General features: G+C 47.0%; 1 protein-coding gene across 1 annotated transcript in view; it reads right to left on the bottom strand.

Moving 5' to 3' along the window:
• Window positions 1-16611, bottom strand: part of ABCA4 (ATP binding cassette subfamily A member 4) — a 143912-nt gene that overhangs the window by 5202 nt on the left and 122099 nt on the right. The window contains 11 exon segments of the mRNA NM_174221.2: window positions 670-762; window positions 850-953; window positions 1835-1969; window positions 3559-3700; window positions 5740-5846; window positions 7214-7276; window positions 7703-7823; window positions 11005-11134; window positions 11714-11837; window positions 14595-14742; window positions 15962-16077. Coding sequence (NP_776646.1) covers window positions 670-762; window positions 850-953; window positions 1835-1969; window positions 3559-3700; window positions 5740-5846; window positions 7214-7276; window positions 7703-7823; window positions 11005-11134; window positions 11714-11837; window positions 14595-14742; window positions 15962-16077 — 1283 coding nt within the window.

Here is a 16611-nt window from a genome sequence, read left to right as displayed (position 1 = left end):
AAATCTTATTTTAAGTGATTGTCCACTTTGGCACACAAACTGTTATTAATAACACGTTATTTATAGCAGTTTACAATTTATCAGGACAGGATAATCCTACTAAAGATTACTGGCATTGCTGGTTTGTCATATAATACATGGTTATTTCCCAAACTCAAAAGCATATGATTCTGTATTTTCCAAGTCTCCTGTAAATATGTTATAATACTTACATAATTTAAAAAATAAAAAAGAAAGAGAAAAAAAAGCATATGACATGCCAGAAAGAAACTGACTGTTCAGGCTGTTTGGTCTCTGGATTGCTCCTATGTTGGTTGTGGACTCATTAAATAGGTCACGGGTTCTGGACTGTTGGGATAAGTGGTGTGATAATGAGGCAGTAGTAATGACCCTCTCTCATCCCAACTGGGCTCTGCATTTTCCCCTTTCAGAATTCCCATCTGGAGCCTCAGCAAGCCTTCAGCCACAGGCCGTTAGCCCAATAAAGAAGAGCTACATTCAGCACGCCGGTTTTCTCCACCTGCTGCTGCAGAATCAGGCTCAGATACCTCTGCCCATGGCATGGGGGAGCAGCAAGACATCTCACGTGTCAGAAAAGAGCACAGGGCCTTGTTGACTCCCCACTTCTCCCCCGAAGGTAACAAAGGCAACCCCCCACAACATCCTTACTTGGACTTGAGGTGCTGGATGGTGCCCAGACACTGAAAGGCGCCCTTCACCATGATGGCCAGCCGGGTACACAGGGCCTCGCACTCTTCCATGCTGGGGGCAGGGAGAGAGCAGGTGAGGGCTGAGAGGACTGGACTCCATCACCCGCCTGCCCCACCTCAGCCCCTGGGAATCTCTTGCCTGTGGGAAGTGAGGACCACGGCTCTCCCTTCTCTGATGATGCCCATGATAGTGTTCCACAGCATGCGGCGTGCCTGGGGGTCCATGCCTGTGGTGGGCTCATCCTGCGGGGAGGCAGAGGGCAGAGGGCCAGGCTGGGAGCCAGCCTCCCCCAGTTCCTGCACCCTCCTTGGCTGCACCTTCCTCTCTGAGCAACATTGCTCTCTGGCAGATAGTGCACAAAGTCACTCCCCAGTGGGCAAGAGCCAGGGAAGGGAGCACAGGCCATGGAAGGCAGGGGGCGAATCAGGAGCGTGAAGAAACATCAGCACGCCTCTAGATCTGTAGCCCATGAATGACTTAAAATTCATTAAAACAATGATAGAACTATGTTTAAAAAAGAAAAGAAAATTCTCTACATGTGCTTGCAAGGAAGCAGGAAGAAAGCTCAGGTGACTTTTCAGGGTCCCTTCAAGACCCATGCCCTCATGAACCCCAGACTGCCTGGGAAAAGGGCCTTGGGCCTGGTCTAGCTTTGGCGAGAACCACATGAGCCTTTGCTCCAGGCCAGCGCTCCTGTCCAATTAGGACCTCAAAGAGGCAACCCACTCCAGTATTCTTGCCTGGAGAATTCCATGGACAGAAGAGCCTGGCAGGCTACAGTCCATAGAAAGAGTTGGACATGACTGAGCGACTTTCACCTTCACAGTCCTCCTCAGGCAGAAGTAAGTTTTGACCAGTCACTGACATTCTGCAGAAGGGCTGAATTTCCCTGCTGTGAGCCTAAAGCCCCACTAGAGGCTTCCCAGGAACTCAAAGTAATACTGTGTATTGACTCTGGTTTCCCCCAAGAGCTGTGAATCAAACACTGGACTGATTCACTCAACATGAGCAGTATAGGAACAACCCAGACAGAGACTGCTGCAGTTCCCAAATCTGCCGGCTCAACCACAGAGATGCAGCCCTCGGCTCTCACAGGCCCTCAGGTGGCCTCCAGGGTCCTCACCAGCAGCACCAGTGGGGGGCAGCCTATGAGCGCAATGGCTGTGGAGAGTTTCCGCTTATTTCCTCCACTGTAGGTGCCGGCCAGGCGGTCTGCATAGAGAGACAGGCCCAGGCTCTGAATACTCCAGTTTGTCACCTAGGGAGGAGAAAGAAATCCCATTTGGGAAAAACAAACAAGCAAACACCCCACCAATTCAAAGTCTTGGGCTCCTAGATCTCACTCCTCCAGGATGACAGACTAGTGAGGCTGAAACGTGATGACTTATGGAGTGGCTCATGGCCTTCAAGGGCCAGGCGCCTCCTTTCCACCCTCAGATCCTTAGATCCCGCTATGGTTTGGTCTGCTTCACATCCATTGGATGCAACTCCCTGAGAAATAGTCTTCAGCCTTTCCAGAGCGGGACAACGCCTCTTACCCAGTGTCCTGGATGGACTATGGTTAGGAGTGGAAGAGGAAGAACTCTGGCTCCAAATGACATAAACCCACTTATTCATTTACTTAGTCCTGTAAAACATGTAAAATTGTTTCAGGAGTGCTTTTCCCATGCCTCTATAAAAAACAAATCGACTAAGAAGAGCTCATAGTTTGTTTGTAGTTCTTTCTCTCCACTCTGCCTGCCCAGGACCGAGGATACACAATCAAATATTGTGTCATCAGCTATTTGTATTAGTTCTTTTCCTCCCCTTCCGTATGATTATTACATTCATTTGAAATAAAATTGGATTAATTGGTTTTAATTTGCTTTCAGTGTTAGGATTTCTTTTTGTTTTCACTTTTACCTCTTTCTCATTCTTACTGATTTAGTTTTATTTTTTGAATATGTAGAATGTTAGTGATTCCAAATAGTTTAGTGATTCCAATAGTTTAAACTATACAAAAAAATATCCTGACAGAAGTGTTATTCCCTCCCATTTCCCTTTCACCCTATTTCCCTCATGCTGATCACCACATTCGTTGTTTTCCAGTTAATCCTTCCTGTATCTCTATTTGTAAAGGTAAGCAGACATATTTATGCTTTCTTATTTGTCCTACTTTCTTACATGAAAAAGTAGCATTCTACCTGTGCTCTTTTACACTTTGCTTTCTTCATTTAACAGTATCTGCTTGAAAAAAAGTCGGTATCATTCACAGAGCTATTTTTTTGGTTTTGATTTTTCTTTTTGGCCACACCAGGCACGGGATGTGGGATCTTAGTTCCCCAACAAGGGATCAAACCCATGTCCCTGGCAGTGGAAGCACAGAGTCTTAATTGCTGGACCACCAGGGAAATCCTGTTTTTTTTTAAATAGCTGCATAAGACCTTGTTGCATGTATTTATGGCATAAATTATTCAATTTCCTATATACCTGAACATTTAGCTATTTCCGATATTTTATGACTAAAGTGTAGTGAATATGCATTTTTGAATACGTCTTTGTGTACTGTGGGATGTGTGTCTTCAGGGTAAATGCCCAGCAGTGGGATGGCTGGATCAAAGGGTAAATGCATATATCATTTTGTTAGATAGGACGGTGGGAATTTTTTTTCATCTGCTTTGTTGACTGCTATGCCCTTGTTTTCCAGAAGAGTACTTGGCACACAGCAGACACTCAGTTGAGCATTTGTTGAATGAATTAACGGATAGCATGCTCTAGTTTTCCCATATCTAAATAAATGCATTCTCATGAAGCAGGTTCATGGTTTACCAAACTATTAACTGGACACAACAAAGCAAGCTAATTTACCCTCTCAATTTCCTCTGCTGGTACACCTCGAAGCCGGGCATAAAGGTAAAGATGTTCTCGCCCAGTAAGCAGGTCATCGATTGCATCAAACTGAGGACAGTAGCCCATACTTTGATGGACGTCAGAAATATTGGTCAAAATACTGCAAGAAGAAAAAACAATTAGTAGGTTTCCTTCACAAAATGGGTGACCAGAGATCTGGGACTGGAGGAGTTTCTGCCAAAACGATAATAAAGCTCCCTCTCCTCTTTTCCCATTTTTGCTTTAAAAATGTGAACAACATTTAGGAATCAAAGTAGGGGCTCTTTGGTTAGAAACTGATAAACTCCAGGAGTTCTGAGCTTTGAATCCAGTTGGATTCTCCTAGATTCCCCTATCTAGGATAAACTGAATACCTGTTACCCGAAGACAGCTGTGCTTTTAGATTGGATCACCTCATGTGTGAATTTAAAAACAAAGGGAAGATCAAACTTAAGAAAATGAGCAATGTTTTTTGATCCCTTTCAAATATTTGGGAAGTAGCTAGAGAAGATGCATGCTTCCCAATGGAAGTGAACTTTTCAACTTGTATTTAATGACAGAGATACTGTCAATGAAAGAGGAACCAATCAGATCACCACACAGAGCAAGAGACTGGCAGAAGAGATGAAGAGATGAAGTGAGTTCTATCAACTCCCTCTAATCAATATATTCTCCTCCGCTAAAAAATATATTGCCTTGATGAAAAAACAAACTGACCATAGACTGGTCCAATTTTCTTCCTCCTTCTCTCATAGCTTAGGGTCTAAGAATGAAGGATAGATGCAATGGTATGGGACGGAGAGAGGCCATGTACTTCCCTACTATGACAGAACCTCTTAGGTATGGCCAGTTAAAATCGCCCAGGGAAGCAAGGAGGGTACTTCACCAAGTCCACTGGAACTACTACACTTAAGAGCCCCAATCCTGTGCCTTAAACCTATAGTTTCTTTCTAGCTTCTGTCTTGACTTTACCTGTGTTTCATTTTGATGTCTCATGGTAAGTCTTATTTCATCCCCTTGCTCTCCACTCCCTGCCCTCTCCCCTTCTGTTTCCCATCATGAAGTCATTTACTTGGTTGTAGGCCAAGCTAGATCTGAAGATGAGATGGAACCAGTCATGGCCTGGCTCCACCTCTGCCATTCCCTTTGCTCTAGACCCAACATCAAGGCTGGGAAGGCTGGGGAACCAAATTCATCCTGTCCGAGCCAGTGAAGAATGCTTAGGACTCTCCTCACCCAGGGAGCATTGGGCCATGTTGATGATGGCTTTCCCAGGTAAGCAGAAGTTGGTTTCATGTCAGCAGTGCCTAACTCCACTCATAAACCAGGACAGAGATTTTCTCTGGGCACAATATGTGTGAGCTCTGCTATTCCAGGAGCAGCTTGTAAAGAGGCAGACAATGCCAGCTCATGTTTTCTGTCCTGTCCTGTCCTGTCCAAGACCAGTCTGTTTCCATGTTCCTTATTTCAGAGAGCAGCAGGCACTCTCCCAGAATCCAAGAGCACATGCCAGTTCTCCCTTTATAAAAGAATCTTGGCCAGCAAAGCCAAGTGTTGGCACAGAAATAGCCAATGCAGATTAAAGCTTCCAAGGCTCCTGAACAAGCGCCATGTAGATACTCAACCCAGAGAAAGGGTGCTTCATCACAGACGTTCTTAATCTGGGTCCTAGGGGTTCCTGTAGGGTCATAACTGTGCTTCAGGGCTCAGTTAATTCCCTGAAACTGTTTGTAAAGAACATATGAAGAGAGGTAATGGGAAGCAATTTTTATAGGTACAAGAATCCCAGGGACAGGGGAGCCTGGTGGGCTGCTGTCTATGGGGTCACACACAGTCGGACACGACTGAAGTGACTTAGCAGCAGCAGTGTTCATCACATGATCAAAGGGTCAGAGGCTTATGACCCACAAAGGATGACCACTGATTTGGTGCTTCCAGAATTTTCTGAGAATTCATGCTAATGGAGGAATATTTTAAAAATCACAATTCAATTCAGTTCTCCAGATAGTCTTAGACTTTTCAGACCGTGTTTGCTGGGAGGTCTGTACCTCCACACAGATCTTTCAGGCTCTCAGAGTCATCCTCAGGTACAGGGTGGGGACGAGGACGTGCCTCAGGACCTGGGAGAGACACCCTGAGACAGGATAAGTGGACACTCACCTCTTGCCTGCGACAGTGGCATCGCCTGAGGTCACTGCGGTGTCCCCAGTGAGCATCTTGAATGTGGTGGTTTTGCCAGCTCCGTTCACACCCAGGAGACCAAAGCACTGAGGGAGAACACACAGAATTGGCCTTGCCCTGGAGCCCAAGAAGGTCAGAGTGTCAGGCCCCAGGGCAAGTGTATGTGGTGAAGGGAGGCATGCTGGACCCATGCTGCCATATAAAGGTGATTAGTCATTTATGGCGTATGGAAGCAGAATGTGTCATTTGGCATGAGGGTGATTGTAAGCTGAAGGCAAATCGGAAGAAGCAGATATAAGACAAGCTGTCTGCCCTCTCCTTATTTGCCTCAAAGCAGGACATAAATTTACAAGGTGTTCCCTTTTCCTCTCTATCAAGATGGACAAAAGTAATCACTGGAGACAACTTTAGACTCTTACTAGCCTGGAGACGACACTGCTGCTGCTGCTGAGTCACTTCAGTCGTGTTTGACTCTTAGCGACCCCATGGACCGCAGCCTACCAGGCTCCTCCATCCATGGGATTTTCCAGGCAAGAGTACTGGAGTGGGGTGCCTTTGCCTTCTCCAAGAGATGACACTAGAGGAATCTATATCACAAGCTTTAATAACTAGCCTTTATCTGCCATTATTTACACATACAGGGCTTCTCTGGTGGCTCAGATGGTAAAGAAACTGACTGCAATGCAGGAGACACAGGAGATGTGGGTTTGATCCCTGGGTCGGGAAGATCCCTTGAAGACGGAGTGGCTACCCACTCCAGTATTCTGGAAAATTCCATTGACAGAGGAGCCTGACAGGCTACAGTCCATGGGGTCACAAACAGTTTACCCATACACTTGCCTGCAACCCACCCTGCTAGAAACTGTAAGTCTATCTCCTTTGCCTTGTAACTTCCCTAAAAATGTATTGTTCCTCTGCTAAGGTGCTACATGAGCCCAAGTTCCCACCACCCCTTTGGGGTAGTCATCTTTCCTGCGCATGTGCACATGCTAACAAGCTTTCTCTTTGCTTTTCTCTCGTTACTCCATCTTTATCAGTTCAGTTGACAGAGCCCTGGCTCCAGAACCTAAAAGGGTAGTAGGAAGCAGAATTTCCCTCCTTGACAGTGACTGCTGAGCATTTGAAATGCATCTACATGTACTATGAGCTTAAATGCACACTAGATTTTGAAGATTTAGAACAGTAACAAAAAATAATGTAAAATATAAAAAACATTTTATATAACTTACATGTTGAAGTAAGTATATCTGATACTACTTCAGATATATTGGACAAGATTAATGATTAAGACTAATTTCACCTGCTTTTTCCCCTATGGCTACTAGACAATTAGAATGACCTACGTGGCTTGTGTTTTATGTCTGTTGATCAGCTCTGTTTCAGAGGGGACCAGAGACATGCATGGGAGCTGGTTTCCTGAGGTTCTTTCACATGTGGCCCACAGAGTACCCACCTCTCCAGGGCGGACTCCCACACACAGCCTGTCCACTGCTGGGCTGGAGGTGCCTGAATAAACCTGCAAGATCAGAGAAAGTGGACTGAGGACTAACAGAGGGTTAAACAGGGGGAGGGCAGGAGAGCAAACGATGGCTTAGGTGAAGGTTACACATCGACATGATGTGCACAGAGGTGCTGTGAGCGCTGAGAGCGTTGAAGCTGAGCCTCTGTGCAGAAATGGAGTGCAGGAAGATTCATTAGCAGGGCTCAGTTGCAGCGGCTCTTGCTGAGGCCCTGTGTCAGTGCTCAAGATAAATGCTAGGGAAAGAGCATTGAAAGTTCTTGGAAGACTAGTTATAACAAAGATGACAATCTCACATAACACTGGGGAAAGGAATTGCTTGCATTAGCATGTTGCCTATTCTTCAGAAGGTAAATTACAGCTTCGTGCCATCTTAGTCCAACTGGCACCTCCAAACTAACATTCCTGTATCTATTCCCTTACCTTGGTGAGTTCATTTAGCCTTAAGATATCAGTTTTATTTCCTCCACTAATAATTCTCTGCCTTTCTTCAGCCACATCATCATCTTCATCTGTGATGGGCTCCTTTGCAGGCTCGGTAGTCCTAGAGGAAGAAAAGAGGACGGAGGGGGCTGGTTCACAGTGTCCTTAGCGCTGTCCTTTCATCTTACCCTCTGCTCATTCACTGGCCTCGACCCCAGCCCAGCCTTCCACGCCTAACGCTTGGCTCTCAAAAGGACTCTGCACAGGAAAGGTGTCGGGCATTAGGCAGAGAAGGCAAGCGCTCGAGACCAGAGTCTGCCCTGGTCTCCAGTCCTGCCTCCCTGTCTGTGACTGTGGGGATGTTGCTGAACCTCGCCTCCTTCAACCATAAGACAGGGAGGGGTGGTAAGAGTGTCTACCTCATGGGATTGTGGTAAAGATGAACTTGGCACAGGGTCTGGCATAGAGTCAAGACTCAAAACGTGGTAGCTGCTGTCATGATAGAACCCTTCATCTATGGTAAGCACTCAACAAATGATAGTTACTAGCAACCAAGCCTCCTACTTCTTTTAGTCCATCAGGTTATCTCCTGTCCCAAACTATAGTTTTCCATCAGCTGTAGGTTAAAATCCTAACTCCTCAGCTGAAATCCCAGAGACCTGCAGTCAGGCCCCACCTACCTTTCCCACTCATCCTCCCATTAATCTTTCTCCTTTTTTTTTTTTCATTCAAAAAATTGTAGAGGGTTTTATTATTGCAGTTAATGGTATTATTATTGGTAGAGTCCCTTGGACAGCACTGAGATCAAATCAGTCAATCCTAAAGGAAATCAACCCTGAATATTCATGGGAAGGACTGATCCTGAAGCTGAAGCTTCAATACTTTGGCCATCTAATGAGAAGAGCTGACTCACTGGAAAAGACCAGTGATGCTGGGAAAGGCTGAGGGCAGGAGGAGAAGGGGGCAACAGAGAATGAGATGGTTGGATGGCATCACTGACTCAATGGACATGAGTTTGAGCAAGCTCTGGGAGATGGTGAAGGACAGGAAAGCCTGGCGTGCTGCAGTCCATGGGGTCAACAAAGAGTCGGACGTGAATTAGTGACCGAACGACAACAACATTGGTAGAGAAATTACATTCCAAATGGCCTGGCCCACCCAGTTAGTGACTCAAGAAACAGAGAGTAGCAGAATTATATCCAATCTCCTTATTGTCCATTTGAGGAGATAGGTTCACAGGGGGGCAGGCGCTTCTGTCAGGTCAGGTCCTGCAGCTCAGAGCCCTGCCTCCTTGCACTGGATGGTTCCCTTGCAGCACAATTACTCTCCAGTAATTAATTCAGTAATACTCAAACCCTTTTGAATATGTACACTCAACATAACTTTGAAAAGCTTTAAGTAGATACCTAAATTTTCTCCCCACACGTTAAAAGGTGGTTTTTTTTTGGCCATGTTGGGTGGCATGTGAGATCTTACCCATTTATCTCTTGGACTGACTCCTCCACCAACCCATCTACCCATAGCTCCCTCTACCCATCTACCCATAGCTCCCAGCCCAGGTTAGGCTTTCCCAGCTCCCAGCTCCTGCAGGCATTTCCAACGGCTCAGTGTTCTTGTTCTCCTGCCCTGCGGAGCAGAATCTCACCATCCTTAACAACACAGCCTCTTCTCTGAACACCCTGAATACCCTGACCTACATGCTCTCCTCCATCCATCTCTGGCCATATCCAGTTCATTACAAAGTTTTGTCTAACAAACTTCTTACTATTTACTCCATCAACTTCTTTTACTTCATCTCCTAACACCCTCGTTCCTTTCCAGGCTACCCCTGTCTCTTGCCTAGGTAACAAAGCAGCTTCCTGTCTGATCTCTCTGTTTCTAATGCTTGCAGATCATGTCATTTCCCTGATTAAAACACCCCAACAACTTTTTGCTGTCCTCAGGCTTATATTCTAAGTCCTCACCAAGGTGAGGGGGCATTTCATGACCTGACTCTGCCTTCTTCTCCAGACTCATCTCTCACCACCCCCACCCCAACCCTCTCCTTTCACAGCCATCCTGAACTCCCCACATGTGGGCATACCCACTACCAAGAGCACCCGTTCTTCCCTCCTCTAATTTCTCTCCTTTCCTGGTTGTTTCTCAGGATGGGCACTGTTGTCTTCTTGAAGCCAGAGATTCGGAACACTTCTCTGGTCCTCTTTCTGCTCTGATACAGAAGGACACACTTGATGTGTTGACACCAGAGTTTGAAGCTAATGCGTCTGTTTTAGTAAATAACTCTTGCTTCTCTCCCACCCAAGGCCTCTTAAAGAGGTGCCTCCCCTCAAAAAAAAGAGGTGGTCAAAGCTGCAGAGCGGGGCCTGCAAGAACTGAGGGTCCCATGGACAAATCCTCATGCTAGAATCACTTTCTGGTCATGTTTTTTTATTCTAAGTGTGTTGACATTCATTATCTTATTCCACCTCTTTCCAATAACTCAATTCCCTGAGGATTAAAAGCTAAAGATAAGTCCTCTGAATCTTTATTTATATGTGACCACATTTGGCCTGAGAGGGTAAGAGGGTAAGGGACAAACACTGTCTAGGAAAGCTTGTTCTGAGTGCCCAGTGACTTGCAGTTCAGGGCTCTGAGCCGAGGCCAGTAAGTATCAACTTGGGTTGCAGAGGGGGCTGCCTTCTGGAAACCTGAGCACCCACTTCAGAATGAGGCAGGGCCTTGAGCAAGAGAATGGGAAGAAAGGCATGGCGGGGCTGGGTCTGGGTTGGCAGACAACCCTCTTGCTCCCCAACCAGGGGGGCATGACCACTGCTCCACCCCCGCCACACTGCACCTGGCCGCCTTCACCTCAAATATCACCCACCGCGTTACTCTCTTCCCCCCTCTGCCCTGTCCCGACTCTCAAATCTCTAATTAGCAAAGGGGTCTGATTTGTCTATTTCCTCATGAATGCATGTATTGATTTCCTAGTACTTTGGATATCAATTAATCATTATCATTTGTGATGCTATGATCCAATTTAATATGATTATGTTTATTAAATGAATGGGATTAAATACTAGTGATTGAAATTAATTGCACTGTATTCTAAACACTTTAAAATTTTCACAAATTCTAATGTGACTGTTTTAATGTGTCTCTCCTTGCATTATTCAGAACAAGCCAGGCTTTGAGAGCATAACAGTCTTTATGGAGTGGGGCTCATGAGGAAAGAGACGACCACATGGATGTGAAATCAAGTCCCCTGACTGACAGATGTGAGGAGCTGGGCTTGGTGCCCTCGGGGTGGTGGCGGAGCATACCATCGGCTGAAGAAGAACTGGTATTGGATGAGGAGCGTCAAGAGGAAGTACACCACACCTTCTACTGCCATGGCAGCCAGGTTCTTCCCAATCAGGTCCCACTGGAATGGATTTGAAGAGTGCTCCTCACCTGGGGATGCAGACCACCAGAAAATGACAGGTAAGTCCTGCTGCCCAGCCGTCCCGCTGCCCCAGCCGTCCCAAGACCTAGTTACAACACGAGGCTCAGCTAGACCACGCCTTATGCGAGGGATTAAGTCAGTGACAAACCCGAGTCTCTGTGTTGTGTTTAGTTTCTCAGTTGTATCTAACTCTTTTTGACCCCATGGACTGCATGCAGCCCGCCAGGCTCCTCTATCCATGGAGATTCTCCAGGCAAGAATACTGGAGTGGTTGTCATGACCTTTTCCAGGGGATCTTCCCAACTCAGGGATTGAACCAAGTCTCCTGCAATGCAGGTGGATTCTTTACCATCTGAGCCATCACCCGAGTCTCATATTGGCTCAAGTCAGAGTAGGAACTGTCCCTGATCCCTCCTATGCTCCTCAACCATGGACACAGAAGCACCCTGATTCCTTCTAGTACCAGGAAAAAATCCCAGACCAACCAGGTGCCTCCAGCCCCAGTCCGGGCTGCAGGTTGGTCATAGAAACTCCCAATGGAGCCCTCCCAGTCTTGGAGGATCCAGGGCCACATGACTGCTACCCACCAAACCGGGCATAGACGTCTGTCACTGCCTGGCTCAGTGCCAGGTCAATGAGACCCCGGCCCAGGCAGAAGTGGGGGAAGATAATGAGCAGCTTCCTCAGCATGGCATTGATCCTGAGCAGCGTCTGAAATTTAGAAAAGCAGGACAGTCAGTGATGGGGCCAAGCCTGTCCGCCCCCTCCTGAGTGGAGTAGGGCCAGGGGATGGTGTGCAGCCAGAGGGGCCTGGCTGCTGGAGGGATCTGTCAAGCAGATAGGAGGCTTGGGAATACTCACAGGAGGTGTCCCTAGCCAGCAGCCTGCTTGGGGAGCTTTCACTGCAGACTCACTTTGAAATTACACAGGAAGCCTCCCAGGCTTTTGTTACCAGGAGATGCAGCAGCTGCTGGGCCTGTGGCCTTAACTCTCCCTCCTTTGGTACAGCTGCGGGCTGCGTTGGGGCTCAGGCTCTGTCGCTGGCAGTGTCGTAGCCTAGCTTGTACCAAAGCGGAGAGGGCCCCTGAGCATCTTCTAGCTCTGCCTCTCAGCTCCCAAAGGACAGCAATGGCTGTCTGCAACTGTCACCAGCAGAAAAGATGGCCGGAGATCCTACCTGGTGCCTGGGTTGTGCTGGGGGACTTATTTTTCAGGTGGTAGATTGTATTTGCTGTATGAGCCTCAAGTGTCAGTGTCAGGCAGAGGGACACAAGGGGCTGAGGCGGACCTGCTTTTCTGGCCCATCTCTGCCGTACAACCTCCTTCCTCTCTGGCCTCTGCACTTTTGCTTACATCACCTCATCGCCGTCTATCTACCCTCCCCACCGTCCCCCCACACTCTTCCTGGAAGGCACTACGTTCTTATCTCTAGGCCCTTGCACTTGTAACTTCTATTAACCATTGCTATTAGTGAAAAGAATGCTCTTTCCCCTCCTGTTCTCTGGTAGATTCCTGGCCTTCTTTAGAAACCTAGCTCAAATACTCTCCTCTCGCCTAAACCTTTCCCGGTTCCCATGGAAAAACATCGAACCCTCTCTTAGAGGACTTACCACATCACCACGATTAATTTTTTTTCCTACCTGCATATTTTCTGCACTAGTCACTGCTGCCCAGAGAGCAGGGACTGGGTCCAAATTATTTTGGTGTCCTTCCTAAGCACCTGACACCTGATTAGCTCATTGTAGGTACTTCACTGTTTATTAAGTGGGTTAATAAAATACTACTTATTCCAAGCCAGGTATGAATTGAATTCCTCTATCGAGGCCCTGCTGACCCCACAGTCCAGCTCTTTTGGCCTACTCTGGTCTGTGGTGTTTTATCAGTCTTGCTCCTTCAATGTTCTGTCACACACTGTCTCATGGAAGGTTATGAACCTCCGCTTATATCGGTTCCTAATTCAGCATGCAGATCATTTCCTCACCGGAAGGGAGTTCCTGGGGCCACACTGGTTTATACTGGCACATTCATCACACAGTGCTCTCCTAGTGGATGTCTCTGTGACCTGAGGAGCCTCCTGTGGGATTCTGGGAATTTCTGCAGCATCCGTCTATTCCACAATTTAGGGGGAAGCAGCCAGCTTTTTTATGCAGGGGAGGGGTACGCACTCAGTAATTGTTGGCTAAATGAGTGCAGTCTGCAGGAGTGGGATGTTTTGAGTTGGTTTAAGCTCTTTATTTTGAAGTAACACACTCTATCAAGATGTGGTGAGCTGTGAGCCTGTGACAAAAGCAACTCCAAAGAGCAGCATATTCAGTCTTCCAGGATGCTCTGGTCATTAGTGGAGTCTGTGTTCTCATCCACCTCCTTTCTGGGGTCTGACTGTGATGTGGTACATTTTTTATCAGTCATGGGACAGCTGGGGTTTTGCTTCTTGCTTAGTGGCTACAGAAAGCCTGATGAAGTCAGGGAAAGAGTTGCTCTCCGGAAGCCATGGGACTGGATGGTTAATGCAGGTTTGCCTTGGGTCCTCCCAGCAAGGCCTGGAAGCAGGCGTGGGGGAGGGGCCACAGGACAGGTGTGCAGATGTGCTGGCTGGTGCCCACCCTCTCAACTGCGAAGACCTTCTGAGAGAGAAGGGCAAGAGAGGTGCTGGGGACACAGGCACACGGGAGAGCCCACTGATCCTCGGGAGTGTTTCCAGGACGGCCAGGGCTGAGACACAGAGGACCGGGGGAGCAAGCGCAGAGCAAAGACAGCCCTGGGCACTGCCACTGTGTTAGTACTCCTTCTGCCAGTTCTTGCTGGGCAAGGAGCAGTCTGCGGGTGTGCATGTGACAACTGCACCGCACAGCTCATAAAGTGGGTCGTTCAGCACTACAGATTCCTAAGCCTAATCTCAGGATTAATTTTCATATTTTTCTGTTACAATATGTGTATGAAATTGGGAGAAAGATCATATATGTATTCGTTTATATGTCAGCATACTGAACACCCATGCACGTACTCCAGAATACATAGGAAATTCAAACAAAACGTTGCCTCTGGAGAATGGAACTAGGCAAGTGGGAAACAGGAGTAAGGAGGAGACTTATGTATGCCTTTCTGTTCTTTTTAAACTCTGAAATTACATGAATGAGTTACCTTGTGTATGTAAAATCTAAGACCCAAAGTCCCCAAGGATACTTTCTTGAAGAAGTAAGATCTAAAAGCTTAGAATTATGAAAGGTCCTTTATAAATTGCAGAAAGGGTCCAGAAAACCATGACATTCAGAGCATATGAATGAACAAGGAGCTTAAAGAAACAAAGAAAGGAAGGGAAGAGGGGAGGGATAAAGGAAGGGAGGAAGCAACATTCATTTACACACTAAGAATGCACAGACACGGAGTTTGCCCCTGGCTCTGCTTGACCATCACACACTCTCTAGTGTCCAAATAATCAAAAGAAGCAGCCAAGAAAGGCACGCTTACCCGGTTATTCTCAAATAATTCCAGGACGAAAGTGATGGCACTGCTGTTGATGCCAATGAACAGATTAGCACAAGATAAGGCCACATAGGCAGTGCTGGGGATATCGAACAGGAAGGATGCCGGATACATCATGGGAATGACTGCCCACCTGTGTGAAATGACACAAGTCAGTTGATGGAGTTCCAATTTCCACCCCACCTGCTGTGCCCCTAGATATAATTCATCCCCCTTTCACACGGGGTGGTATGTTTGAACTGATGAAGAGTCCAGGGGAACCAAAGAGATACTCCCTTCCTTGGTCTTTGCTCTTCATCTTTGAATGGAGACAATAATGCCTTTCCTGACCACCTCGTGGAGTTTTTGTGAGGAGCAATGAGATAGTAGCTGTGAATGTGTCTTGTAAATTATAAAGCCTTACACAATATATAGGAGCATTCTCTACCCTGCAACACTTTCCATTCTAGTCTGGATCAGCAAAGCTGGGCTGAGATTCCAACAGGCTAATATTCATAGTTCACTGGAGCTGATATGTCATATTCACACTTGTTCCTGAATTCTCTAAGAGAGATGAATAGAGGCCATTGCTCTGGCAAGACACTGCTGGCTCCTGTAGGAAGGGCCAGGTATCCTGATCTCCATTTTGCAGATGGGGAAACTCAGGCCCCAGTGGGGTGAATTACTTGTCTACAGTTATATGTATGACTTCACTTTCACTTTTCCTTTCATACACTGGAGAAGGCAATGGCAACCCACTCCAGTGTTCTTGCCTGGAGAATCCCAGGGACGGGGGAGCCTGGTGGGCTGCTGTCTGTGGGGTCGCACAGAGTCGGACACGACTGAAGCAACTTAGCAGCAGCAGCAGCAGCAGCAGTTATATGTATAGTAAGTGGTGGGCTTGGATATAAAGTTGTATGCTCTGTAATTCTATTGGATTTAATCCTTGTGTTATTTTCTGGTCCTGACCCAGGAATGACTTTTCAGCTGTAGTCTTCTATGTACAAATAACTTTTGGCTGGTACAGGAGACACTGAGATGGACAGATTGACCACAGATGAATGAGAGTCAGAGCTGAGTGAGGAACTGGGCAGTGATGGATTCTCAGACTTTGGTCAAGCCATAGTTTGAGTGGAGGAGGATTAAGATTCAAACCATATGGGTGTCTCCATTGTTCCTGAGTGCACTGGGCTGCAGGAACACCTCCATGCATGGAGTCAGAAACAGAAGCCAGCCAGATTCCTGATCAGCAGCCACAGACCCTGCCAGGAACTAGAAGCTGATCTTGACACTGGAAACCCAGGTTTTCTGTCAGAAGAGCAAGCTCCTCCCCTGGCTTCCCTTCTCATTAGCTAAGGGCCCACACAACTCACCCATACAGCATGAGCAGCGCAACAAGGGCTGGAAGGTTCTCTGAAGAAGTGTAGGCTTTCTTCTGAAACCCGATGAAGATGCCCACCACCAGTGCAGCACTTACAGTGTAATTCATCTTGAAGAGAGAAGAGGGGAGCAAGGTCCTTAATCTCTGCACCTCTGTTTCTCATTCAGTAAGACATGGACTGGGCCAGGCTCCTCCAGTACTTACAGTTTGGGATTCTGACTCTATTTGTATAAGCAGTTCTTGGCTAGCAAACGTATGTAAAGGTGTCCTTCGTCCTCCTACCCTACTTCACCCCCACCTCCCTGCACAGGAATCTTCAGTTGTATCTTTTGAAACAATGAATTATAAAATTCCACCTGATTTCTCTTCTTTCTAATCAGTCTCAAAGTCCTGTTGATTCTACTTTCTAAGCATGTCTCCAGAATTCAGAAAAATTTATAGTATAATCCTTGGCCTCACATCACTTCCTCCCTTCTCTTCTTAACAGAATTTAGTCCATCAGGCTGGACAGGGAAAGGTGGGCAGCCATGGTGAGGGTAGGGGAGGAGTCAAAATGGTCCCAAGCAGAATGAGAACCTAAGAAGGACATCCATGGAAGTGACTTGGTACGGGGTGCTGGAGCCCCAGGCGGGGTCAGGATGG

Source organism: Bos taurus, chromosome 3 (genome assembly GCF_002263795.3).
Source record: "Bos taurus isolate L1 Dominette 01449 registration number 42190680 breed Hereford chromosome 3, ARS-UCD2.0, whole genome shotgun sequence".
In the NCBI taxonomy this organism is placed as follows: domain Eukaryota; kingdom Metazoa; phylum Chordata; class Mammalia; order Artiodactyla; family Bovidae; genus Bos; species Bos taurus.
This window is presented reverse-complemented; position numbering and strand designations above follow the sequence as displayed.